Source organism: Myotis davidii, unplaced genomic scaffold (genome assembly GCF_000327345.1).
Source record: "Myotis davidii unplaced genomic scaffold, ASM32734v1 scaffold448, whole genome shotgun sequence".
Lineage (NCBI taxonomy): Eukaryota > Metazoa > Chordata > Mammalia > Chiroptera > Vespertilionidae > Myotis > Myotis davidii.
In genome coordinates, this window is record NW_006383009.1 from 3,673,784 (window position 1) to 3,701,738 (window position 27,955).

General features: G+C 54.9%; 1 protein-coding gene across 7 annotated transcripts; it reads right to left on the reverse strand.

Moving 5' to 3' along the window:
* Window positions 1-289: 289 nt before the first annotated feature.
* On the reverse strand, window positions 290-27,955 carry CRTC1 (CREB regulated transcription coactivator 1). Of its 7 annotated transcripts, XM_015557747.1 has the most exons (15): window positions 27,749-27,955; window positions 26,528-26,575; window positions 24,948-25,085; window positions 23,975-24,036; window positions 20,869-20,963; window positions 18,529-18,614; window positions 16,346-16,386; window positions 15,471-15,691; window positions 10,518-10,654; window positions 8,443-8,595; window positions 8,284-8,334; window positions 6,070-6,174; window positions 2,839-2,925; window positions 2,106-2,286; window positions 290-699 (listed from the first exon to the last, which is right to left on the reverse strand). In XM_015557747.1, exons 1-15 carry the CDS (start codon window positions 27,938-27,940, stop codon window positions 488-490), a joined length of 1,809 nt encoding a protein of 602 aa, XP_015413233.1. In that variant the 5' UTR covers window positions 27,941-27,955; the 3' UTR covers window positions 290-487. The 7 variants fall into 7 exon arrangements, with proteins under 7 accessions (XP_015413233.1, XP_015413230.1, XP_015413234.1 ...); XM_015557744.1 differs by having other exon boundaries at window positions 8,284-8,595; window positions 10,557-10,654; XM_015557748.1 differs by lacking the exon at window positions 6,070-6,174.

The window sequence follows — 27,955 nt, forward strand, 5'->3', positions numbered from 1 at the left end:
ATCAAAATAGTGTTTATTTTGCACTGGGTCTGTCCCACTCTCTGGCGTTCTCTCCCTTTTGTCGGGTGGGGATGGCTCTCTACCTAACCACAACCTGGGGGTGGCAGGTACGGGGTGGAGGGTAGGAACCAGGGATGAAGGAAGGCAGTGAGAGCTGGACAACAGTCGGAAATGCACATTGCCCACCACAGTGAGGAGCAGGCCCCGGTGCCCCCAGGCCTGTGGCCCCGCCCAACATGCTTTCTGCATCTTACAGGGACTGATGGCTCATGGCCTGCGGTGGGAGGGGAACAGCCTCCCAGGGGAGGTGAACAGCCGAGGGAGGGCGGGGGCGGGAGTGCTTGGCGGTATTGCAAGCTCAGAATCACAAGCTCGGCCGTTTGCAGGGACAGAGTGTGCAGTCCCTGGGCTCAGGGAGACTCCGTTGGGACCACTGACCGGCGGGGTGACGGAGCCGGGGCTGGGCAGCAGAGTGCTGGGTGTGCACTCACAGACGGTCCATCCGGAAGGTGTCCTCGGTGGCCGGGTCGGCCAGGACCATGTCAGGGTCATTGAGCATGTGCAGTCCATCCAGGGTCAGGGGGTCAATCTTGAGTTCATCCAGAGGGAACTGGCTGTCAGAATCGAAGCTGACATCGCCAACCCCAACCAGCGTGCTGGTCAGTTCTTTAGAGAGGCTGGGAGGGGACTCTCCTGTCACTGGATTAGGGGGACACAAAAGTCAGCTCGGTCTTGGTTCCCTACCCCCACATTCAGGGAAGAGGGCTTGGGCCACCCCAGGGAACATTTCTAGCTGCCAGGACTAGGGAAGGGGGTGCTACTAACATCATGTGGAGACCAGGGACACTGCTCAACACCACAGTGCACAGGCTGGCCCTACCTAGAGAAAGATCCAGCCCCAGACATCAGCAGGTAGCCTCCTCCTGGGTCAGAGAAGCAGGCTGGGCATGCACATCGAGGGCCCTCCCTGTGGCATGGAGGAAGTCTTGTTCCTCTAGAGACCCTGGTTCAAACCTGGAATCCCTCCTCTACTTGTGCGGAGTCCCCAAGCCTGTTTGCCCATCTAGAAACCAGTATAAAAGTTTCCATCTTGCCCAGCCAGAGTTGCTCAGTGGTTGAGTGTCAACCTGTGAACTAGGAAGTCGCGGTTCAATTCCTGGGCGAGGCTCATGCCTGGGCTGTGGGCTTGATCCCCGGTGGGTGGCATGCAGGAGGCAGCCAATTGATGGTTCTCTCTCATCATTAATGTTCTATCTCTCTCTCCCTCTCTGAAGTCAATAAACACACACATAAATATATGTATATATGTTTAAAAGTATCCATCTTTCTGGACTGTCAGGGTCATCATGGGGCCTGGTCCTCCCCAGGTACCTAAGGCACCGTCAGGGTAGGGAGGAAGTACTGGGTCTATACTTGGGGTCCCAGCTTTGGGGGGACTCTGGGCATAGACCCATCCATCCTGGAGATTTGAGTGGGGCCCACCAGGGGTGGGGGTGTCCACCTCAATCCCACACAGCCCTGGCTTATAAGGAAACTACTTCTTTCTTCAATAAAACCAAGAGCCTTCGGTGGAGGGAAGGAGGGGTGATGGGGTGGAGAGGGCATCACAGGTCTGGGCTCTGCTACACGGAGCAGGACTTCCTCACACACACACCTGGGCACTATACTCAGGCCGTGTGAGACACATACGGCAGCGTGTCCAAGCTGTTACACTCCTGTTGACTGCACAGGAAGCACCCCTCCTGCCATGCAGGGCTCACCCCCTGCCATGGTCACTTATATTCCCCACACACCCAGCGAACAGTGCTCAGGTGCCTGGGTGGCAGGCACAGGGCTGGGAGAGTGACTTGTTCTGAGCACAAGGTGCTGTATGCCCGGTGTGGGGTCCAGGTGTATGTCCCCCTTGCCTGGCTGAAGCCCAGCAGCGATTCGAGGTTAGGAACAGGGGTCTGGTCTCTCTGGGTCCACACCAAAGGCAGGGACACCTCAGTTGTGTCATGACTCACCCTACAGGGCAGGGAGTTCCATCTCCCCCAGGGCTGAGACCTATGACAGGGACACCAGGACTGAGACCCCTGCCTAGGACACCTCAGACAGGACCTCACCTGTGAGAATGATGTTGGGGATACTGCTGTGGCTGGGATAGCCAAGCTGCTGTGTGTCTTGCAGGCTCCCATGGCTGCCCGTCAGACCCATCATGGCCGCCTGCGAGTAGTTGAGTGTAGAACCCGGGCTGTACAGACTGCTGGAGCTGATGGCCGTCTCCAACATGTTGAATTGCTCCAGCTGGAGGGGACACAGGGTGTGAGGCTGGCCACTGAGCACTGCTGCTGTGGGAAGGGCTGCCTGAGACTTCCGGACCACCTCTTCGGCAGGATGCCTAGAGCTGTGCTCAGGTCCACCCTCGTGAGGGCTGGTCACACGAGTCTCTCTGCCCTCGGGTATTGCCATCTCCTAACCCACACGGGCCTGCCCACATACACACCCTCAGGGCTTGCAGGATGGATGGATGGATAAATGGATGGATGTTTGAGTGACCAGCTCCAGGTAGCGGCCAACCCCTCCTGTGCCCGCATGCCTGATTCTGGCCTCCACACAAAGCCAACTTGACCTCCCGCAAACTCACATGCACGGCCCATGCCAAGTGCCACTGTGACAGCCACTGCCCGTCCCTCCTGGCGCTCACTGACACGCCAGGTGCATCGCCAGGAGAGGCAAAGACAGCCACATGCGCCACTGCCTGGAGACGGGGGGGCTAGGAGCAAAGCTCACTCCCGAGGGCGGGCGGGGTCCGGGCAAGCATTTGCTGAGGGCGCTGTGGCCCGGGCACCCGCTCACCTGGTGGGACAGAGCATTGGCCTGCCTGGCCGCCATCTGCTGCTCATAGTACGAGTCCCCAAACACGCTGCCCAGGGTGGAAGAGTGCTGCAGATAGAAGAGAGGCTTTTTGTTGTCATGATCCCCATGACTAGGTTGGGGGGCGGGAGGCTCCTAAAGGCCAGTCGAGCCCACGGGGAGGCCCCTGAGACCTAGTGAAGGATGCACGAGACAAGGGAGGTGGATGACAGCTATTCCAGGGCGCCTACACTGAGCTGGCAACTCCCCTGTCTCAGGATGATGGCTTCTTTCTCCTGCCTGCTGGGGGTGGGATGGCTCTACACCCTGACATTTCCCAAGAACGCCACCCCCATCTCCTTTCCTTAAGCTCAGATGTAGGTGACCTCCTTTCTGTCAGACAGAAGATGAGGGAATGGGGGATATGAGGATCAGGAACCCTGACAAGTCCCAGAGGAAAGCATGTAACCGGTACCAAGGCACAAGATTCCCTAAATATTCAGAATGGGACGAGCACTTGGTGAGCTTTGTCAGGCCCCTGTCCACATATGTGGACAGGATGAGTGCAGAGCAAACACAGGACAGGCACTCAGAAAGCCCCCTCTCACCTGCTGAGTCCTGGCAGCCTGCCCTCGAGACCCCAGGGCTCACTGATAGCTGGGAGATGCTCCTGGGAGAGAAGCAGGGGGCTAGGACCTCAGAGGTGGTGAAGACACCAGGAAGAGCTTGGAGCCCCTGCCCATTCTGGAGATACTGCCAGGGATGGCCGGATGGAGCCTGGCAGGATGTGGGAGGGGGGAGAGGGATGGCTGCACCCGAAACACCAGGTCTGGACAGATATATTCCCAGCCCAGACCCGAAGTGTCTCTTCTGCAAGACAGGATGGCTCATGGAAGTTGCTGCACCATGGCCATTCCCAGGCGTCATCCTCTCAAATGTCTCCACAGATTAAAGGCCCTAGAGCCTTCCCCCTGAGTTCCCTGTTCTAGAAAGGTCCCCACATGCTTGACAATGGCCAAGGCTTGAGTCTCAGGCTTCCATTCCAGACAATGATTGGCCGCAAACCCACTGGCTGCTCCAGGTGGTCAGTGGGCTGAGAGCAGAAAGGGACAGATGACTACCCTGGTGGGCAGGGAGGCTCCTGGGGACGAATGCTCTATTCAAACACAAGAGTTAAAAATTACCAGCTTCAGGTTTAAAAAAGGGGCGGAAGATTTTGGCTGGTTTTGCCCATGAAGGAGGTGGCAGGTTTCTTCTGAGGCACCTGTTCCTGTCCCTGTGGCTGTGGCCCCAGAGGCCCAGCATGCACAGGGGACCTCTGGCCACAGTTTCTCTTGTGAGGAGGCCAAGAGAGTTTGCAGGAAGGTCTGCTCAGAAGTGAAGAGGGAGGCAGCACACAAGACACGATCTCAACTGCTTGAGGCTCAGTGCATCTGCTCAAGGCCAGGGAGGCACAGGCCTATGGGGCTGGTGAGTGTGTCCTGGAGGACTCAACCTACAGAAGGAAGTCAGCTATGCCCTCTGCCGAACACTTTGCCTCTAAACAAGCCCATTGCCCCTCTAAGCCAGTGTCTCTGGTTGGGGTCTGACAGCCTGATGGCCCCGTCCTCACACATGAATTAGCAGCCCGCATCCCTTGACAGATGGACCGACACACAGATGGTGGCTTGACATGACAGGAAAAGGCTCTGCCTGGGATGGATCACTTTGGTAGAGACAAATCTCTCCTGAAAGAAATCTACTTGACCCTCAAATTCCTGTCTTGCTTTGAATTAGAGGAATGCTACTCAGAGATTGGCCCCAGGGAGGGCTGCCCATCTGGGACAGGTCCCACCTGCTGCCTCCCCTGCCAGGTGCAGCTCCTCCAGCACGCTATATCCCACGGTACCACATGATGAGACCACCTTCTGGGAGCCATGAGAACTCAGAGCTGGGGTGCATGAACAGAAGAGCATGCGACATCAGGCCTAGCCCCGGCCTGTCCCAAGCTTGCTGCCACCCTCTCCGCCTGCCTACGGAGCAGGAGGCTACACACTGATGGTCCCAGCAGGATCCCTGGCAGCTGTGGGTGTGGAGGCAGCACCTGAGGGCCCCTCCTATAGCAGATGAAGCCTCAAGTCCTCCCTGAACGGGATGCCCACTGTCCCAACACAGGTCTGGGTTCAGGGTGCACGTCTGAGCTGGGGACAAGGGAGCCTGATGTCTTTCCTGCCCGTCTAGAGGGGCAGCTCTGCTCCTTGCTCTATGCAGAAAGGCGAATCCTCTCTCCCCTTGGCTGAGAATAAGGCTTGGGGCCTGGGGCACTGCAGGGGCTCCTAGGGGTTTCTCAACTTAGTGTTATTTTGGGGACTGAAGGGCAGAGTCCTGGAGAGGCTTCACTGCAAGTGAGATGTCTTGGGCCCAGATGTCAGCTTTTCAAGCACCCCTTCCTCTCTGATGGAACATTCCAGATGGAATATGGCTACAGCCAAACCAGGCTAAGGGGAACCCTGAGGAACCTGGACAGGGTGTGTGCACGTTAGGTATCAGGGGCCAACTGTGCCAGGTGTGGGAGGGTAACCTGAATCTGACAGGATTGGTCAAGTCCTGCCTGTTGCCTAAGGCCTAGAGTCAACCTGTCTCATCTGTGGAAGGGGAACAAGGACCTGACAGGCTATAGTACTGTTCAGAGAAGCTTTTTGGGGGACACACCTTCCTAGGAGGTAAAGGGGAGGAGAGGGGGCTGAGTAGTCAGCACCCCCACAACTGGCTGTCACCTCAGCTGTGCTTCAAAACAAGGGGGGCACCCCCCACTTTCAAAAGCCTCAAGACACCAGGCCTCAGGGTGGTCAGATGCAGATGAGGACATGTTAACAGGCTATTGGATGCCATGTTTGAGCTGCACTTGGGGCTGTCCCCAACCATGGACGAGGAGCTGGGGTGTGGCTGACACTGAGATCCTGTATGTGTCCTGACCAGGGATCAAACCCACAATCTTGGTGCATCAGGACAACACTAACCAGCTGAGCTACCTGGCCAGGGCCAGCACTGTGATCTTTAACAGGCCGAGGAGCCCACCACCTCCAGCTGGGGCTTTGCACAGACCAGAGGAGCAGCGGGAACGAGGGGCAGCGCCTTCTCCTCCCAACCATATGGAGCAGACGAGATGGGATGATGTGAGGCATGAGGCACAGATGGCAGGCGAGGGCACAGGTGGGCGAGGTGAGCTGGGGATAGAGTGGCGGCATCCCTTACTTGTGGGGAGCTCCCAGGGGAGAAGCCTTGATTGGAGACGGGTGAGGTGGGAGACTGGTTGGCTGGGGAGCCGGCACTAGTGCGGTACTGCTGCAGAGCCGGGGCCTGTGACGACAAACAGGTCAGGATGTGGAGGCCCCAGCCCGGCTCCCAGCTGAGCCTCCCACAAGCCCCCACCCCTCAGTGAGCAGAGGACCTGGGGCTAGAGTTCGGGGCCTCAGGGGTACCTGTCTCCAAACCCAACTCCTAGGTGTCGGGGGCTGGAGTCAGAGAACCTAGAACTGAGCGTCATGTAATTGTCCTGATGGGCTGTGGGGGAGTAAGGGTTGGGTCCACCTCGATTCAACATGCTTCAAAACAACCACACTACATACATGTGCGCACAGCTACACACATGCACACTCACACACACGAAGGCAGAGATGGCCTAGGACTGGGTGGGCAGGTGTTGCCTTTTGTTCCTGACTCTGATGGATCCCTGGCTCTCTCAGTTCCGAGTCTGTACTGGCATATCCTGCCCACCTCAAAATGTGGTACTGACAGCAGGGCTCCCAGCACTAAGAAGTCACCATCACTGGCGTGGCTTAGCACAAACCTGATGGGGTCATGCTCTCCAGAGACCTCAGAGGGTTGGCTACCTCCCTGTTCAAAGGCAGAGGACCCTGGCTTCTTACCAGGCCCTGGTTTCTCACCACAGATGAGACAGGCTGGGCCAGGATCTGGATTTAAACTCTGCCTGACCTCTCTGAGCCTGCTGTTCATGGAGGCCCAAGGCCCTATGAGTGCTCAGTCTCCCCATTTCCTCAGTGACCTACTCTGAGCAGTGTTTGATGGGGGTTGAGCCTGGGTGGGGCATGGGAGCTCAATTAATAGGGTGTGGGTGGCACCAGTGTGTCACTTGGTGAAGACCAGGAAAATGTCCAGAGAGATGCTCTTGCCTGGGAGAGTCTGCAGAAACTCTGCAGGAGACTGCCTGTGCCCCAAGGGAGCCAGCTGTCCCCGGGGGTCCCAGGAGATAGACTCTGACCTGGGAGCCTGGGGAGGCACTGTGTGTGCACCTGGTTTGAATACCCGTGCTCACAATGTCCACCCAGCTCCATAGCCAGGCCCCACTGCAGGAGGGTGTTGGGGAGCTGGGTGCCCAGGTTGGCTCCAGCATCAGAGCTGCCCCCACACTTGCTGTGTTAATGCTAAAGGAAAGGCTTCGGTACTTTTCTGCGGGGGGCGGGGGGAGCGTCTGCCTGCTGAGGGGTTGGAGCAGCTTGGAAATGTGGGTCTCTACTGTTAGGTCACTGCCTGACCACCAGCTTAGGGAGGTGGCTGTTCTTTGCAGAGCACATGATGTTCTGAGAGCGAGCTTTATCCCAGGGCTGTTAACTGAAGGCTGAATGGGGAGGGCTCACTGTGCCCCAAACATGGGTCTCTGTTCCTTTGGATGTGGCCAAAGGTAGCAATGACCACCTTCTTCCCACCAGAGTAATCAGGGTCAAAGTCTGAACAATCAGGAAGCTTTGGGTTTGCAGAGGAAAAAACCTAGCTCAGCCCTGGTAGGGCATCCAATGGTCTGAGCTGCAGTCCCTGGCTGGGCAGAGGGTCCCATGGTTTGAGCCGAAGCTCCCCTACACCAGCCCAGGAAGTGGGTCCCATGCTCCCATCGTATAACTGAGCTTCAGCCCTGGTCCAGGCAGGGGGGTCCCAGGGTCTGAGCTAAAGCCCCCGGCTCAGACACTGTGCTGCATCCTTTCCTCCCCTCCAAGTTCACCTCTGACCCTCTGGCTTGCAGATGCCTGTGCCTTAGGCCCTGAGAGCTGTGCTCTCCTTACCTCCAGGGAAGCCCTGTTTTGAATGGGAAGGGCAGGGGCAGGTATCAAGGGCCATGGGGGATGGCTTGGCAGCCAGACATGGGTAGCCCATATCAGGTAAGGTTTGGGGCACTGACACGTGCTTGTGCCTCGGTTTCCCCATGTGTACATGGGGTGACATACTCAGCAGAAACTCCACTGGGTACTGAGTCCCGGCAGCGTCTGCTTCAGCCCCAAACCCTGGCAAGTTGGCCTCCAAGTGGAACCTTGAGGTGCTGCAGACAAAACTGGGCACCCAACTCTTTTCGGGCCCTGGGCACCCAACAGAGCCTCCCACAGCCCCAGGTTCCTCCTGCATGACCCCACAGCCAGACCCCGAGGCCAGGCCTCGACGACCATGTCCTGGGCTTACCGAGGCGATGTCGATTCCCATCGGTGGCTGGCCTGGGTTGTCTGGGGGGGACTGGGGGAGAGAGGACGGTACTGTGACCAGGAGCGGGGGCAGCTGGGGTCCCTGCGTCAGGCTGGTGCTCGGCATCAGGGGGCTGCCTGGGGGGAGGTTGATGGGCACCTGCGGAGGTGGTGGGGATGGTTGCTGCTGGGATACTGGTGGCGGGGGGGGCGGGGGCGGGGGCTGCGGTGGAGTTGATTGCTGGGAGCCTGCCTGGGTGAAGAAGGCGTAGGGCAGCTGTTGTTCCAGAGATAGGGCATCCATGGCCACGGCCTGTGGGAAGAGAAGGGCTTCAGATTCAGGTGTCAGCATTGGGGGCCGGCCACAAGCACCTGGTCCCCCAAGGGGCCCTCATGGCCTGGCAAGCTCAGCAATGAGGTGATAGAGATGAACAAAGAGACATCACACCCTGGACCGAAGGCACAGGCCTAAATAGGGCCTCACCCAGGGCTATGGAGGGTCAGCTGGACCTGGGCATCTAATCCAGCTGGCTGCACCCTACACCCCACCAGCCTTTCTTTTATCCTCATTGCACACCAAGAGGCAGGCATGACCTTCTGTATTCACACAGGCTCAGGAAACCCATGGCTCTCTGAACTGAAGTTTCCCCACTGCAGGCAGGCACCAGGTATCACACTACGGTAACCTAGAGGGTGGCCAGCGCCTATTCCCCTCAGAGAGCGGAAGGGGCTGCTCATCACCATCCTGCAGCCTGGCCCTCCTGGGGAGGTTAGCAAGGGTGCGAGTGATGAAGGCACTGACGTAGCCACTAGGTGATAACCAGTTCAAGCCTTCTCAGAGTTTGAAAGAGGAAAATAAGCAGAGGAAGTTTTCAAAAGTCATGAGTCTGTGCAGAGTCCCTGGGATATGCAGGAATCCTGCCCTGTGATGGAGGCAGTACATGCCCGGGAGCTTAGCAGATGCCTAATCTCTAATAAGTACTTTCCAGAAAGGGAAAGCAAGCCTGAGAGACTGGGGTGGAGAAAAGGGGCAGGGGTCACAGATGGAGAGAGTGATGACACAGCTGCCAGAAAAACCACCATGGCTCTTCTGGATCCTGATCTGAACAAGACCACTGTACAAGCAGACACGGAGGGGAACCATGCCCAGAACAGGCATTGAAATGTGTGAATGACTTCATTTTGTTATAAGTGAATTATGCCATCAAGGTTATATTAAAAAAACAAAGAACAAAAATGTTATCTGCCAGGGATTTTTAAAAAATAGTCAAGTCCTGACTGGTGTGGTTCAGTTGGTTGAGCGAGGGGTCACTGGTTCAGTTCCCGGTTGGGGCACATGCACAGGTTACAGGCTTGATCCCCAGTGAGGGTGCTTTTGGGGGCAGCCAATTGATATTTCTTTCTCACATTGATGTTTCTTTCTCTCTCCCTCCCTAAAAATAAATGAAAACGTATTTTTTAAAAAATTAATAAAATGGACAAATTCCTGGAAACACACAAATTACCAAAATTGACCCAAGAAGAAATAGAAAATCTGGGTAGACCTATATCAAGTAAGGAGGTTGAATCAATAAAAACAAACCTCCCAGTGAAGATAAAAGCTCAGACCTTAGGTGGCTTCGCTCATGAATTTTACCAAACATTTAAAGAATTAACACCAATGCTTCTCAAACTCTTCAAAAACAAACAAAAAAACAGAAGAGGAGAGAACACTTCCTAACTCATTCTATGAGCCTCAAGTGACTAAGTAAACAAGAGAAGAATTAAATTACTAAAATCAGAAATGGAAGTGGGAATATTACCACCAACTTAACAGAAATAAAAGGATTATGAGAGAGTACTATTACTATGAACAATCATACACCAGCTTGCTGCGTGATCTAGATGAAACAGATTAATTTCTATATACACACCATTACCAAAAAATCAAAATTACAGTAAACTGGGGGAGAGAGGGAGACCTCTCTAGAATTTATTTTGGAAAATTTCAACTAGATCCTAAAAAAGAGAAAGTACCATAATTGAAATATGCCCCATTCACACAGCAATTGCTAACATAGGACCTGCCCATGATGGCACAGGGGACTCCAGGTCACTGATTAACGCATTTCCCATGTGTTTAAAAAATTGACAAAAAGCCAAAAATGCTGGACTGTTTCTAAGGTCTCCCTGGAAGGAGTAGGTCTCCCAGAGAGACAGAACTGGGCCGTCCCCCACGCCATTGCCCCCTCGAACCTGAGTGATGGGTGACAGCGGGGAGAGGGTGGGTGACACCTGCTGTGCCTGCTGCTGCCGTCGTGTCTCCGAACTCAGGGATAGTGGGCTGACATTGGCCGGACGGTGCTGCGGTGAAGAGACTGGAGTGTTCATGCCTGGAAGGAAGGAAGGGTTGGCATGACTCTAGCCTCCAAAGGACCACTCATACACCCATGGTCACTGTTGGGGACAGCTAAATTGCTCAGACAGAAGCCAGTGGGCATGCCCTGTTGCCAGACCAGGGTACCCCCTCCAAGATCCTGATACCCTGATCTTGGGGACCCCAGCTCTGTGTGGTCTCTATTCTCCTCCCGAAATCCCATGATGACCAACACTCTCCATACTGATCCTGCCATCCCTCCAGGAGGGGTGTCCTGAAGGTCCTGCTGGGCAGCACTTTCCTGCTTCTGGACTGCCACATGATTGGTCCCTAGATGGACATGTGACCAGGCTGACCCAATGAGAGACTGACCTAGGACTTCTGATGGAACTCCAAGAGAGGCTGGAGGTATAGAGAGAGTGTGTGTGTGTGTGTGGCATTCTGTGGCTGGAAGGGGAAGGATCAGCTGGAGAATGAGGTGGGAGAGGCAGCACCTGAGCCCCGGATGCAGCTACACTGGCACTTCCCCTCTTTGGGAAACAATCAATCTACTTTTTTTTCCCTAAACTGGCTTGGATTTTGGTTAGCTTCAAACAAGTCAGTCCTGCCCAACACTGGTGTTTCCTCTTGATCTTCATGCCCTCCTCACCCTCATTTGACGCACATGTTCTTTCTCATAACTGCTCCTCTGGCCAGATCTCCTCTCAGCCCTGGATTTGTATAACTGGCATCTCCTCCATCCCCCCATCTCACTTCCACCTCCCCCGCCCCAACCCCTAGTGTATTTTTCATGCTGGACCATCAGCTCCACTGGCTAGAAACTCGGTTACTCTTTATCTTCTTCCAAAACCCACATTCCTGATGGAGCTCCTGCCAGAGACTCCACATCCTCCTCTCCCCTTGGCCCCCTCCCCCAGCAATCCAATGCCTGGATACAACTGTTGTGAAGGACCTGAGTGAGGTCAAATTCAGTGTGGCAGCATTTGGGGCTTATGCTATCCCAGGCACTGTGCCAGACAGCCAACAGGCCCGCTGATGCAATGAGGAGCCCTAAGGGCCTGGCCTGACCACCCAGACTCTGTTTCCATGTCCTCAAGATGGAGATGATATCAGCTGCCCTTGCCAGTTAACTGTGAGGCTTTAATGAACTGTGAGTCAAGGCCAGTGAAGGTGTTTAACTCATCCATGGGAGCCAGGCCCACCCTGCGAAGGGCACCAGATCAACCTTGTTCCAGCAGGTAAGATGACAGGTTCACGGGCCAGTTAGAATGCACCCAGTGTGCACTGAGGGAGATGATGGGCAGTTGCTTACTGTGTCATCCATGTGAGGAGAGCCAGGTCACACCTGCGCTTCCCCTTGGATGCCCTGGTGGCTCCTCTTGGCCAAGCAATGCAGGGCACCTGGTGCCATTGATTGCTCCTGAGTCAGGGCCTGGGGATCCAATTTCTGCACAGAACTTGGGACCCAGAAATCAGGCTGCTATGGACACAGACATCAAGGGAGGCAGGGTAAGAGGCCTTGGCAGGAGTCCAGGAGACACCGGCTCAGAGCACAGTTGGAATGGGTACCCTGGGCAGTTGCCTTATCTCTCTGAGTGTCCATCACTTCATAGGTCCAGCAGGCTGAGGAACATGTGACATCCAGAGAGAGCAGATGTCAGTGTTCAGTAAGCAGCAGAGTCAAATGCCAGGAGTGAGAGGAGCAGTGGGGTGACAGTGGCAGGTGGGCCTGTGGTAAACTGGAACTCTCTGGCCCATCTTGGGGCATAGGATCTTGACCCACTGCTGCTAGGTCCTCTGATTCAAAAGAAGCCAGAAATCCAGGTTTTTACACTCACTCTCCAGATGTTTAAGTATCTATTCAAAGCACCACACACACACACAGTCGTAGGATAGACAAAATACACCATTGGGCTGGATTTGGCACTTGGGCTGCCAGCCTCTAACATCTGCCCTGAATACAAAGGTGGTTTTGAATCCTCTGCTGGACCACAGTGAGCTCCTGGCCTCCCATGGGGGCCCGGAGGGTGAACGAATGCCTTACTGTTGAATTCCTTTTGGCAACCTGGGTCACCTTTGGGAAAAGGAGTGGGGCCAGTTGGAAGGGAAGTCTGGGCAGGCAGGGAGAGCTGCCAGGAGAGGACGAGCCAGGTAACAGGGGCTCAGCCCAAGACACATAAGCCCCGAATGCAGGAGCAGCCAGGCACAGAGCAGTGCCAAGAAGGAGGAACCAGGCCTATTGTCCTCCTGGGTCCCAGCGGACAGCCAGGGAACCGACTTTAGCAAATGTGGAAGGGGACGAAAGGGGCCATTGTCTCCCTCTCTGATGGGAAGGCCTCTTCCTTTTCTTGGGTTCATGATCTGACTGTGGGTGAGCTGGGGCGGGGGCGGGGGGCAGTCTCCATGTGTGCCAGAGGCTAAGGCTCAGCTTGATTTAAAACGCACTCAGAAAGTGAAGCCCCTGTCAGGCGAGCCCCTGGAGTGGCAGGTTTGAAAACAATCCAACACACGTCAGACATCACTGGCAGATACTAGAACCAGGTGGCGAGGGTCCGATCCCCGTCCCCGGAAGCCCCTCCCATATGCAGCCCGACTCCGGGTCTGCAGCTTTCACATGTGCTTGTTTTCCTGTGCTTGTTTAGACTCTGCTCAGAAGTGCACAGCTCCTGGTGGGCGCTGGGGGGCTGCCAAGGACTCTCGGGTGGAGGGGGGTGATCCTCTGGAGGCCACAGTCAAAAGTGGGGGAAAATGGAATTTGCATGTTATCCTTTTATTATATAGGATATGCGTTGCCCATGAACACAGACCATAGGGTGGTGAAGGCCTGGGGCGAGGTGGAAACCGGGTGGTGGGGGTCAAGGGGAAAAAAGGGAGGACATCTGTAATACTCTCAACAATAAAAATTTAAATAAAAAAAAAGTGGGGAAAAATGGGGCCAGGAAATGGTAGTGTCAGCATCAGCCAGGGAAAGTGGGGGGCAGTAGTCCCAGAACCAACCTTCCACTCTCTTCCTCTGCACATGCACAGGCCAATGCTTACGCAGCTGCCCACTGGTCTCTAGGGGCCATGGGTCTTGGGCTTCCCTGAATCTACTCATTTGTCTTTGGGCCTTCGGGGGATGGGGGGTAGGCAGGGGGGCATGGTTGGGATGGTACCCTTTGCTCTGTGGCTAAGCCTGGGTGGGCATAGGGCCAGGGGCAATCTCAACATCCTCAGTCCAGAGTCTCACTCCTCCCTTCATTGTCTGGCTTCCATCCCCTTATCTAAAAACCTAGGGACATGGTACTGTCTCCAACACACCTCACATTCGCAGGCCCCATGGGCACCAGAGGTAGGACTGACTCTCCACCACTCCTCACATCAACCCAGCTCCCAAGCCAGCCCATTTCTCCCAGAAATCTCTCTTCAGAGTGTCTGCTGGGGCCCTGCCTTGGTCTAGGTGCGGCCTCCCCTCTGACAGCCTGTTCTCCCCAGGCAGTCAGAGCGCTTGCAAGTGAACGTGACTCAGCGTGTGATTATCGTAGAAAGGGCTGCACAGTGCTGCCCACCACACTCAGGGTGATGACATGTGGATGCGGCTGCTCGGTGGTCCCTGTGCAGGAAGAAGGGAAGATGATGTAGTGCTCTCACTGACCACCAAGTCCTGATACCTTTGGGCTCACAGAGGGGCCCCCTTGAGCCCTCCTGCTCGCTGGGGCTGCTGGGAGCACCCTATCTCCTCTCTGAATGCAAGCCCAGTCAACTAGTGCAGGGGTCACAGTGGGGTTGCAGGGGAGTGAGGCTTAGCCCAGGGGACAGGTGAGAACAAAGTACTCAGGGTGAGTACAGAAAAGCAAAAAAGCAACGCTGTGTAAGCCAGGTGGAGGGTGTGAGCAGAGGCCAGGAGGCCCCACTACGGGAAGGTGGTGTGAGCAGAGATGGGGCAGGTGAGGGGTCCTTGCCGCCTAGAGGAAGAGGAGGACCATGGGGGAGGAACAGCATGTACAGAGGCCCCGAGGTGAGCTCATTAGCTGGAGAGGAGAGGTGTGGGAGGTGAGGGGCTATCCAAGGACCGGAGCAGAGTAGGGCCATGAGCTGACAGCTGTTCTGGGTGGAGAAGAGGCTGGGACTGTGAAGGGGTATGGCAGCAGGTGGAGGCTGTACAGGATGAGGAGGATCTGAGTTAGGCTGGGTCCTGATGGTGGGGCTAATAGACATGTCAGTTGGTCAGAGTGGGCAAGAGGACCAAGGGATTGAGGAGTACAGCTCCAGGTTCCTGGTCTGTTCCTGAGATAGTGCCATAGGCCCCTAGCAGGAACAGGGTTGGGGTGGTGCCAAGAGATATTGGGATGGGCAAGGGCACCAAGGGTCGCCCCTGAAGACATAGCCAGGGAGAAATGAGTGTGGAGCCTGGGGAGGGGGTCAGGCTGGAGTGTCCCAAGAAGGCAGCCATAGTCAGCTATGGGGTGGGAAGAAAGGGAAAGTCTGGTGGATCACACTCTCTAAAGCTCCCAGCACCCCTCAGAACCACTGTCCCATCCCTAAAGACAACATGAGCCTTCCCAATGCGGGGCCTTTGCCCAGACTGTACCCTCTGTCCTAACACCACTCGCCTTGGGATAGCCTAGTCACACCAAGCCTCCATGTCGGGCTGTTCCCACTTTATCCCAGCATTTTGGAAGTGACCCTGCTCAGTCATATTTCTCTCTCTCTCTCTCTCTCTCTCTCTCTCTCTCTCTCTCTCACACACACACACACACACACACACACACACACACACACACACACGTGCGGTCCTTGCTAGCAGGTGAACTTTGCTGGGGAAGGAAGTGTCCTCACCCTCCCGGCCTTACCCTGGCCAGTGCTGCCGATGCCCAAATGCGTTAAGTTGGCAGTGAGGTTGCCGGTGCTGCTGGAACTGCTGAGCGCTGGGAAGGTGGGCTCCTCGGGGTCCAGCGGGGTTGGAAGCGGGGAGGGGAAGTGGATGTTGGTCAGGTCAGGCAGGGAACCCCCGGTGTTGTGGGTGGTAGGAATCAGGGCTGTAGTGTTTTCCTGGTCAGCAGATGGAAAGATGCTGGGAAAAGGCCAGACACAGGGGAGTTGACCTCTTGGACTGTGGCTGCTGGTTCTCCCCCAGAAGCTGTGGTGGCAGTGGTGGGGGTGGGGGGCTTGCAGAAAAACACACTAACTGGTGCAAAAGGACATCCTGCCATCAGATGCTGTCATGCTCGAGAAACAACCACCAGCCCAAACCTCCAATGGGAAGCAGCTTATCCCTGAGGGCAGGGAGAGGGGATGGGATGAGGGTCCTCCTGCCATCTGGGGACAGTGTGTCTAGGACAGTGGTTCTCAACCTGTGGGTCGCGACCCCTTTGGCGGTCGAACGACCCTTTCACAGGGGTCGCCTAAGACCATCCTGCATATCAGATACTTACATGACGATTCATAACAGTAGCAACATTAGTTATGAAGTAGCAACGAAAATAATTTTATGGTTGGGTCACAACATGAGGAACTGTATTTAAAGGGCCAGAAGGTTGAGAACCGCTGGGACTCTAAGGAGTAGAAGCATCCCCAGGGCAAGCCTTGCTGGGTGGCCACCAGCAGCTCAGCATCCCTCTTGTCTGGGTTGTAGCCTCTCGTGAACAGGTGGAAATCGGGGTGGGGTTGCCGTCTGAGCAGCCCCTGGTGGCCATAGGCATGCAGGGCAGGTCCCACTGGGACTTACTTGATTCCGGGGACCTCGCAGGACTTGGGCCTGGACCCTGTCTGAAAGAGAAGACAGCAAAGGCTCAGCAGCCTCCTCATAGCATGCTGATCTCCCCAAGAGAGCTGAGTGATGCTCAAGGAGAAGCAAGCTATGGGTCCCAGGGAGTCCCTACAGATGATGAGCGTCCCTAAGGAACTGTGTGTTGGGGGGAGGAGGGGTGCCCCAGATATGCCCAGGGGCTAAACCAAGAGTTAAGTGGAGAGGATCTCCCTATGGTCCCTCGCAGCTTCACGGTGCCTGCCTGGTAAGGTAGCACAGTCCAGGGGAGATGTGGTGCCTTGTCAGAGCTGGTGTCCCGGGGGGATCGTGTTGCCTGCTCTTTACATCTCAGCCCTCAGGCTGTGCCACAGCTGTTGGCCACCAGCTCTGTAGAGGTCCATTGGAAACCTGGGTGGCGGAGGCTAACCCCTCATACATTCCTGGATCAGGGTGGGAAGGAGAGGGAGTCAATAGGGCAGAGACTGCCTCTGCTCAGCATCTGTCCACCCCCAGAAAGAACATCATGTGGGGAAGCCTGAGGCAGCTTGGACTGGCTGCCCTGAGACAAAGAGGCTGCCACTGTGGCACTAGCGGGCCAGCTTTCCTGTGGTGCCTAGAGGTGTGACTCCCGTGGGGACCCCAGCATACCACCATTTGAGGACCAAAACTCTGGCCACCCTGCAGGCTAGCCCAGGAGAAGGGGTCCTAGGGAAACCCTATGGGCAGTAAGACCTCTGTGAGCTAGAGCAGCGGTTGCCAACCGGTGGTCCCCAGACCACTGGTGGTCTGTGAGGTCTGAAAGGTTGGGGGTCGCTGAGCTAGAGACACTATTGCCACCGGAGATCTGCAGGCTCCAGGCCAGGCCCCTAGATTCTCATTCAAGGACAAAGCAAGGAACTCTCTTCCTCAGGCCGCAGACATGACAGGACAAAGCCTGTGTGCTAACAGGCCTCCACTGTGTCACGTTCCCTAATTCCTGTCTGCCTCTGGGGCCCTCAGGTAGACACTCCTGTTGATGTGTTCTTTAGGGATTACCAGACAAGAATGTGGGCCCACGGGGGAGGGCCGGGTCAGCCCACAAACACACCCAGTGAGAAGGGAATGCCTCACTGGCAGGAACTGGGCCACCTCAGGGGGCTTGTGACCTTGAGCTTCTGTAGGGAACTGGGTGGAAGGGATTTCTACATGGCCACAGGCTCCTTAATTCTGGGAGTAAACATTAGCTTTATTACTGGATTTTTGCAAAGCACCTTGACAATGACTTTCTAAAGAATCTTTTCAAAAACATTCCACATAAACAGTATTAAGAATTCACCCATCCTTGACCAGTGTTTCTCAGTAGAGTGTCAGCCCCCCACCAAAAGATTGTGGGTTCGATTCCTGGCCCCAGTCAGGCAACATGCAGGAGGCAACAAATTGATGTGTCTCTCTGATCGATGTTTCTCTTTTTCTCTCTCTCTGCCCGCTTTGCCTCCCCTCTACTCTCTCTAAAAAGCAATGGAAAAAATATATGTGGGTGAGGATTAAAAAAAAAAGTCTCACCAGGATGCTGGGCTCTGCCACCCTCTTCTTACTCCCAGGATGACGGGGTGTTTCCCCACCACTAACCATCTTCTCTTTCTTTATGGCAGCACCACATGCAGGTGCAGGGACCCTGATGTCCTTGTCATCCTTGTGCAGGGGCCACACTAATCCCTGTATTGTCCAATTTTAGTGTATGTGCTGTGAAAGCAAGCATGGGTTTTATTTAATTCTTTTTAAAAAAACATATTTTTTACTAATAGTATTTTCAGAGAGGAAGGGAGAGGAAGAGAGAGATAGAAACATCAATGATGAGAGAGAATCATTGATTGGGTGCCTCCTGCACGCCCCAAACCTAGGCATGTGCCCTGACCAGAATCAAACCGTGATTTCTGGTTCATAGGTCGATGCTCCACCACGGAGCCACGCTGCCAGGCTTATTTAATTCTGTACATGCTTTTCACCAGTGTAACAGGCCTGCATTCGTGGTAAATCAGCTGGCATGAGTTGTCAAATCTGAGTGAGGGTTTTACTTCAGGGAAGATGAAGCTCCTTCAATGTGTTGTTTCATCATCTTTGCTTGGCTGCGCTTAAAAAAAGACCAAGAAAGAAACCACTTCTAAAAGCCCAAAGGCTCTTACCTTCTTGGTGTCCCATACTTGCTTAGAAAGGTTCTTGTCCGTCTCTGAGGTGGTCTCCTCCATTCCTGGGACTGTTAGTAGTAAGACTAGAGTGAGGTGTGGGGAGAAGGAGAGTCAGAAAGGGAATCTCTGCAGCTGCCTGGCAGTAGCAGGAGGGCACTCCCTGACATACAGTCACAACCGTGATAGTAATGTGCCCCAATAGTGACTTCTGGGGATTGTACTAAAGTACAAAATGGGTTTCATTAAAACAAAACAAAAACATTAAAAAAAGTCAGAGAACCTGTGACTTAAGCTCTAGAGCAGCGGTTTGCAACCTGTGGGTCACGACCCCTTTGGTGGTCAAACAACCCTTTCACACAGGTCGCCTAAGACCATCCTGCATATCAGATATTTACATTACAATTCATAACAGTAGCAACATTACAGTTATGAAGTAGCAGCGAAAATAATTTTATGGTTGGGTCACAACATGAGGAACTGTATTTAAAGGGCCAGAAGGTTGAGAACCACTGCTCTAGAGCTAAGGACCTGTATCATTCAGCCTCCCAATGGGATCGACTCAGCCTTGGAGATGGTGGGCTATAGAGAACCGCTGAGAACTTCTCTCTGGCTCCAGTGAATGGCCACTGCCCTGTGGACAGCTGACTCTCCCTCCTGGGCCATCATCACAGTGTCACATTGCTCAGTGTTAGATGGGTTGGGTGGAGCCACCATGGTAGCTGTGGCCCCTTAAGTTAGTTGAAATGCCAGCAACCCTAGAGGAGGGAAGGAGGGGAGAGAGGAGGAAAGAAGGGAAGTTCTGAGACTGGATGGACATCGTTTGAAGCCATGACACCAGTCGCACCTGAAGGCCCCTTCCTTGGACCTTTTGGTAACAGTGAGACTGAACGTTTTCTTGATGGGACTCAATTTCTTCATGCCCGTTGGGGGTTCAGGCCTGCGTTTGTGTTAAATCAGCTGGCATGAGTGGTCAGATCTGAGTGAGGGTTTTACTTCAGGGAGGATGAAGCTCCCTCGATGTGTTGAACAGAGCCAGATGGATCAACCCCGCCTTCCTGAAACTTGGAGGGGCCAGGCTCGGGGTGGGAGGGCAGCCAGGCTAACCTGACTCTGTCGCCGTCTGGCCCCGACTGGAGGAAGGAGGACAGGTAACATGTCTCACTTCCCCACCCCCCCACGGCCAACTGGACTCTGAGGTGCCAGGGGTTCCAGGCTTGCAGCTCTCTTCCACAGTCACAGAGCCCCACCCCAAAAGCCCACATTTCTGGGAGACCTCCCCCATGGAGATGCCACCTCAGAATTGCCCCCCCCCCAGTACAGGAAACAGGAGGGAAGCTCCAGGCACAATGTCCTCATCACCTCTGAACACTCAGAATCCTGGCTTTTATTAAAGACAATTCCTTCTGCAACCTCACCCTCACTGCCTGATGAGCTAGGGTCCCAGGAAGATGGAGTGCAAAGAGAGCCCCCGCAAGGGGTAAAGTTCTGGTGGACAATCCTGTCAGTAGAATCTCCCTGGTGTTTACACACTTGCACAGTGAACTGCTAATAAAAAGCAATAAGCATTTGGGCTTTAACTGTACGTGATTAATTCTCTGGTTTCAGTGTCTTGGGGCAGATAGGCCCCTATGGGGTTGCCTGGGGCTGGCCTCACAGCATCACATTCCCCTGTCTGGATGCTGCTGCCCCAGTTTTTAAGATGGCATGTGCCCTCCTGGAAGGTCCCAGTGATGCTGCCTATGCCTGGCTCCGAGGAGAGGTTGGGAGCCTGGGCACAGATGGCCCAGCTGCAGCTCTATGTACATGGCCCAGTTGGAGAGGAGCCTCTGGGCAAGAGCTGGGAAAGAATCAGCCTTTTTCCCACCCACCAAGGTCAGGATGGGCCTAGGATATGGACCACGAGGGCTCTGAGCAGCACAGCCAGGATATGGCCCAGTGTAAAGCCGTGGGTCAAGCTCTACCTGAAACTCAACATCTAGCTGTGACCTGCTTAGTCATGAGCTGATAACTGCCCCTTTTGCTTGAGCTTGCTGTCCCCTACATTTGAAAAAAACACGCAAGGTCCCCAGACTGCATGGCCATGCTGAATCCATGAACAGAAGGCAATGGGTGTTTACAGGCACTGCTTTCTCTGCCCAGAAACCTACACACGCTTCAAAATCCAACTCAAATAGTACCATCTCTGAAGTTTCCCTGAGCCCCTCCCCTTGTCCCATAGCTCCCACTGAATCTTTCTTCACAGGTCTATCCACCCATGAGCTGTGACCTCTGCGAGCACAGGGACTACCATTGGACTTGCCTGACCTGAGGAAAGATGCCCATGTACCTGGCCCATACCTCTTTTCTGGTGTGCATCCTGGGACCCCCCTATAAAGGGCTCTGGCTGGGTGGGTGTCATTGTGCTCTGGTGCAGGGCAGAGTCAGAATTGGTCCTAGGAGAGGAAAGAGACAGTGAGCAAAGGCCCTAAGGATGATGAAGAACAATCCTGGCTCCACTTGATCCAGGACACACCGGATGGGACAGAGGCGGGGCAGTTGTAGGTCTTTTTTTCGTGGGCTGTTGCACCTGAGCATTATTCTCAAAAGAACCACAGGAGTGACCATGACCATGGTTTTCATCTGCAAAGCCTGTTTGCAGAAGAGATGTCCCTCTGTCCTAACCTGCCTGTCTGTCCCCAGTCCCGCCCACCTCCCCACCCTCTGTGTACTTCTCTGCTTTAAGGAAAGGACAGAGCCTTCTTGCTAAAACCTTTTGGAGAGGGGGCCCAATGGTCCCACAGTGGCCAAGCCTTGTGGGTACAAGCCCCTAGCCCATCACTGGGTCCCTTTTGGTAAAAAACACCAATGGGCAACCCCACTCTCTAGGACACTCAGTTGCAAACCAGGTGTGATGGGCAGGAAGAGGCAGTGACATAAGGCTCAGAGAAGGCCCCAGAAAGAATGCATCTCCTGGGTGGGAAGGGGAGGGAATGGTGTGTGTGTGTGTAGGTGAGGATCTTGTTCCAATCAGCCCAAATGCTGCCAAGAGCTCAATCTTCCGCTCCAGGGTCAGGACAATCTGCCCCCAGCTACAGGTGCCTGGAGGGAGGGTTTTCAGAACAGCCTTCAGCTGCCCAGGACACTATGGGTGCCCAAGGGTAGCTGGGTGGACATGCAAAGGTGCATCAGGACAGCTAGCAATTCGGGGATGAGAATAAGAGCTGCATGCACCCAATGGGGATGACCCAGAAACTGAGAGTGACATGGAAGGAACTTAGTTAAGGGAGAAGAGCAGATTACAAAGGATCAGCCATTCTCTGATCCCAGGGTTAGCTGCACAGTGAGGAACCAGTCAGGGTCCTAGCCACACCCTCACCCCAACTATGTGTCTTTGAGCAAGTATTCTGACCTCTCTATGCTCACTTTCCTTATATCTACAAAGGGGATGATAACAACACCTATTATTCCACAATGCTCTGTGTGTTTTATATCAGTTAATGTATTGATGGCTGAATAGGGCCTGATATATGATAAGTACTTGGTGGGAATTTAATTATGCTATTGAGTTAAATATATTACATACTGTATGATACACATATATATTTTTAAGTTTCCTTACTTTTGGTCTTTTTTTTTTTTTTTTTTTTACTGAAATTGCATATACACATACACATTTTCTGTATGTGGTAAAGTATGGGTAACAAGCTTTACCATTTTTTTCATAATTTAATTTTTTAAAATTTATTGATTTTTAGAGAGAGGCAGAAGGGGAGAAGAAAACATCAATTTGTTGTTCTACCCATCCATGCATTCACTGGTTGATTCTTGTATGTACCTTGACTGGTGATAGAACCTGCAACCTTGGCATATTGAGACAATGCTCTCACCAACTGAGCTACCCAGCCAGGGCCTTAACCATTTTTAAGTGTATACTTCTGTGGCATTAAATGGATTCACACTGGGTGCAGCCAACACCTGTATTATAGACTAGAGGCCCAGTGCACAAATTCATGCATGGGTAGAATCCCTCAGCCTGGCTGGCAATCGAGGCCTATCGGGGAGCTGACCAGTTTGGGGGAGGGACCCCAGGAGGTTGGCCAGCCAGCCCCTCAACTGGGGCCTATTGGGGGACCAGCTGGCAGGGAGGAGGGACCACGGGAGGTTGGCTGGCTGGTCAGAGGGGCCGGCCGGCCAGGGAGAGGGGCCACAGGAGGTTGGCTGGCCACGGGAGGTTGGCTGTGGGAGCACACTGACCACCAGGGGACAGCTCCTGCAGTAAGTGCCAGTCTCCTGGTGGTCAGTGCGCATCATAGCAATTGGTCTACCAGTCATTCTGGTCGGTTGGTCCTAATAGTCACTTAGGCTTTTATATATATAGATATTTATACTTATTATTTTAGACCTTTCTAGATAATGGTATTATGGGTGCTTTTTCCTCCTTTGGGTACATTTATTTATTTTCCTAGTCTTCTAGCAATAAATGTATAATACTCTTTATAATCATATTTTCATGACTGTTTAGCAATGTGGGAAACCACAACATTAAGTGGGGGGGGGGAAGCAAGCTACAATGCTGAATAACCTATCTAATAAAGATGGAATATGCTAATTGACCCTCATACCATTGCAAAGATGGCAGCGCCCACAGCCAATAAGGAGGGAATATGCTAATTGACTGTCCCACCCTCAAAGATGGCAGTGCCCACAGCCACAAGATGGCAGCCCCCAGTCCCCTCAGCCCCGCTGGGGCAGCAGGCGTGCTGCTTCATGTACCTACCTCCGGAGTCCCCCAGTCCCTTTAGCCCCACAGCCGCTCAGGGTTGGCCCAAAGTGCAGGCAAGCCTCGGATGTCGGCTCCCCAGCCACCCAGGGCCGGCCCAAGGCGCAGGTAACCAGGGCCAGTTGAGGTTTATGCTGCCAGCAGTAGCAGCAGCAGAGGTGTGATAGGGCGTCGCCTGCACCTGAGGGCTCCTGTGAGAGGGGGCAGGCTGGGCTGAGGGACCCCCCTTCCTGTGCATAAATTTTCATGCACCAGGCCTCTAGTCTAATATAATTTCAGCTTTGCTTAAAAAAGAAAAAGAGCTGATTTCTAAAAACTCCTAGATGCTTTTTTATTTTTATTTTTTTTAATATATATTTTATTGATTTTTACAGAGAAGAAGGGAGAGAAATAGAGAGTTAGAAACATGGATAAGAGAGAAACATTGCTCAGCTGCCTCCTGCACACCCCCTACTGGGGTTGTGCCTGCAACCAAGGTACATACCCTTGACCGGAATCGAACCTGGGAACCTTCAGTCCGCAGGCCGACGCTCTATCCACTGAGCCAAACTGGTTAGGGCTCCTAGATGCTTCTTAGTTTTGTCATTTTAAAGTGACTACATATTGATTTTCCAAGCACAACCAGGATGAAAGTTTGGTTTTGTTTTCAACAAGAGGGCTAGGGGCTGGTTCTGGGTCACTGACCTTCTCCAGCTGGTGTCCGAGGGTGGTGAGAGGTACACAGTACCATAGGGGCAGCTGTCCGCTTGAGTGTGAGTTAAGGGGTCGGTGCTGTTGACTCAAGCCCCACCCTAGCCCCAAAAACCTGGTGGCCAGGCTACTGGGAACCTGCAAACAGCTGGGTCTGCAGGGCGGGAAGGGGGGGCCCTTTCCTTCCTGGCTGCGAGTGGCCCCAGGGGTGGCCCCATCCACCTAGCACTCAGCACTCACCCCCTGCGAGCACACGTGCGGGCTACACCCCTTCCAAGAGGGGCCCCAGCTGTGAAACTGGGGCTCATGTGGGCGGCAGGGAGTCTAGTTCAGATGACCCAGGTCATGACTCTTAATTCTGGGCTGATGGGCGGATCCTGGGGCCTGAGGGCTCTGTCTGGGGCCCAGCTGGTCAGGCTTCCCCTGCCGCGGAAATGAGAACCAGGAAAGAACAGGCTCCTCTGTTCTAGGAAGCAGAGGGTCCCAGAGCAGCACTCAGAGACTCGGGGGGGTGGGAGGGGCTGGCTGGCTGGCTGAGCACCAAGGGTGGCCAAGGTCGGGGGGAACTCCTACGCTTTCTGCTTAGCTAAGGTACGGGCAGGAATTTTGTGTTTTGAGAGCAGTACACCAACATGGCCTTAATGTGTAGTCACTCTGCTCACAGCCTTCCTGGGCCCCACTGCCCAGCTGGGCATCCAAGTGCAATGTGATCCAACATCACCTTCCCCAATTCTCACCTCAGGCTGCATGCTCCAGTGGCCACTTCTGCATCCTTGTTCCCTGTGTCCCTCAGTCCCCACCTAGCCAAAGGTTCTTCAGCTTGCCTCACTGCCTCCTCTGGGAAGTCCACTGGGGTGACCCCGATCCATCCCCAGAGCTGGTAGCTCCATTAGTTAGACAAACTCAGGCTCCTGCAGTCACCAACGGGGCCCTGCCCCCCTGCCCAAGTCCTCTGGGAAAAGGATATCTGCCGACCATGTTTGTCCACTGACAGAGGCCGGCGGTGTGGGGAGCCGAGCCGGCCACGCTCCCGGTATACTCTGTCCACCAGCCCATGGTGCCGGGTAGTCCGGCTGGTGTCCAGGCCTGAGGACTGGAAGGGTGTCTGGGGGAGGGGAGAGGGAGAGAAGGAGATGGGGGAAAAAATGAGAGAAACCCTAAACGTTTATCAGCTGTAGCCTTTCCCCAGGATCTGACCTCATGGCCTCCCCCTCCTGAGACAACCTTGGCCACCATGAGGCAACCCAGACCAATTTCCTCCTTTGACCAGCTCCTGGCCTCCTAGCACTATGGGTTGGGGGCAAGTTGAGGACCCCGGGCGCCGAGGTGGCAGGCGTGCAGTGCGGCAGGCATGCACAGGCCAGGCAGAATGACACAAGCTCGGGGCCAGTGCTGGCCAGGGTGCCAGGGGTGCAGATGGCCTGAGCAGTCCCCAACTCCCAACCCCCACCCTCAGCCTCACCAGGTGCAGACAGGCCTCCGCCTTCTCTCTGGGGCCTGGCTGGCCTCCTTTTCCCACCTACGTCATCCCTGGAGAGGCTGCCAAGAGACAGCCAAGGCTCTAGCCGGGACGTTAAGGGCCACCTGGCCAAGTGCTGGCTCCCTGGAGGCTCCTTGTTGAGCCTGGGGTCAGCCTCAACTGAGACACAGCCCCCAGCGTGCTCCACCACATCCTGGCAACACCATTAGCCAAGTGTAGGCACTTTTTGGAGCCCTAGCCCATGGCTTGGCAGGATAGGGCTTATTCCAGCACCTGGGGCTGGCATGAGGTCCCCGGCCAGGCCCTACTCCCTCTCCCAGCTCCATGCCCCTGGGGCCCCCAGGAGCCTGCTCTCTGCCATCCCTAGCACTGTGGGGCTTCTTGCCATCTGACTGTGGTAAGACTGGCAACTTTGGCCAGCTCTGGACACAGCCTGTCCCCCTCCCTGGCCATCTGGTCCTTGGGCCTTCCTCTCTTCTCTGGGAAGTGGGGCAAAAAGTGGCTGAAATTCTGCTCTTCCCCATGTATCTAAACACCTCACTTGGCATTCCGGGCTGACTGCTCTCCAGTGTTCAGGACCCCTCTCTCTCTCTGACCCAGCACAGACCTGCCAGCTTGGGAGATAGCAGGTACCCACTGTAGTACTGGCCACGACTTGGGCTCAGCTGCAGAGGGAAGGAGCCTCACCCTCCAGCAGGGACACCAGAGGGCAGAGGCCATTCATCTCCTCTCAGAGATGCCTGGGGAGCAGAGGGGAAACTGAGATGGCTGAAGCATAGCCAGAGGCAGAGAGAAGCTCGGCCCGGCTGCAGCCCAGCTCACCAGGCCGAGTCTAGAATCTGTGCACACCTGTGTGCATGTGTCATGGGAACAAACATGCAGCGTTGGTGCACATGCTTGAATTCTTGGGTGGGATCTCTCCATGTGACCACACGAATTTCCCCAGACACGGGGGGGGGGGGTGCAGAGCAAATCAGTTTCCATTTGTCAGACAGGACACCTCCCACCAGGCCAGGAGGGCAGCCACACTGGGGACACCAATAGCCTCAGCCCAGGGACTCATTTACCAGAAAGACAGGAGCCGCTGCCAGGGCATCCCCCAGAAATCCGCTGGGCTAGAATGCAAAGAACCAGATTCTGAGATGCTCCAGCCTCACCCTCAGCCCTAGGACCCAGCAGGCCCTGCACCCTTAGCCCTGCGGCCACAGTGATCCAGGCAGGGCCAGCTTGGGTGCCCAGAAGATGCTCCCCTCCAGGGAGGAGGGACAGGAAGACAGAGGAAGGGGGAGAGCCAGGGAGGAGGAAATACCCTGACAAAGAGGTCAGGTTTTGGTCAGCTAGACAGCCCTATGCATCTGTTCTCATGAAGCTGTTCAAGGAGGCCATACCCCAGGGGCCCAGAGGTGAGCAGGGCAGACCCAGAGTCAGTCTGGGGGACCCTGGCCAGTGGCCTACTGCATCCTGGCAGTATTATCATGGGAGGAGTAGGAGTTGGTGGATTACTCAGGCGGGAGCTGAGCTCCCTGAGGACCAGCCCAAGTTCCACCTGGCCTATCAGCATGTGGACAGATGTGATTGTTTCTGGGGCCCTGTCTCAGCAATGGGATGAAAGTGTGACAGTCCACGGACCTGTCCCTGCAGAGCAGACACCATGCTGGAGTGGCCTGGCTCTCAGCCCTGGCTCCCTGGCCCACCTTGCTTCCACTTCCACCTGTAGACTAGGGTCAGGCATGGCCCCAGGGAAGAGGTTGGCACTGCGCCCAGGTGGTGAGTTTTATCTCTCGCTATTTATGATAAGGATGTGCATGGCGGCCTTGTGGCCTGCGGGAGCCATGCTGTATAGGTCTCTGCCAAGAAACATTTGTAGACAAGTGGGGTCAGGTCTCAGGGCCTCCTTCTGAGAACCTCTGGGCTTGAGGATTAGTGAGGCTGATGGAGCCAAGCCCCAGAGGCCCTAAGCGGTTCCCGCTGCTGCACAGACGGCCAACAGGTGTAGTGGCTGCCGAAACGCTCGCAGCCAGACTGAGGCCTTGCTGTAGGGTCTGCTGATGCTGACAGGGGACTGGCCTGGGGGGATCTGGGCAAGGTCTGGCCAGGCCATCCCAGGGACAGAAAAGGAGTAGGAGGGTGTGGGGTGGGAGGGCTGCAGCAATAGTTTGCTGACCCTGGCTGTCCAAAGCAGCCATCACACATACAAACTTGCCCCGAGTGGATGTGCCCCAGGTGGGAGCCCAGGGCAAGCTCCCACAGGAAGGCAGTGTGGGAAGAGTGTGTGGGGGATTGCTCACCTGGAACGGTAAATCCACAGTGCCGCTCCCAATCTGGTTCACATTGGGCAGGGACCCGCCATAGTACTGGCCACGGCTTGGGCCCAGCTGCAGGTACTGGGACTTTTGGAGCTGGAGCTGTAAGAGAAACCGGCAGCTGCAGCGAGGGCTGGCGGGGCCATCCTCAGCACACCTTGCCTGGAAAGGACCCATGTGGTGGGGTCAGTA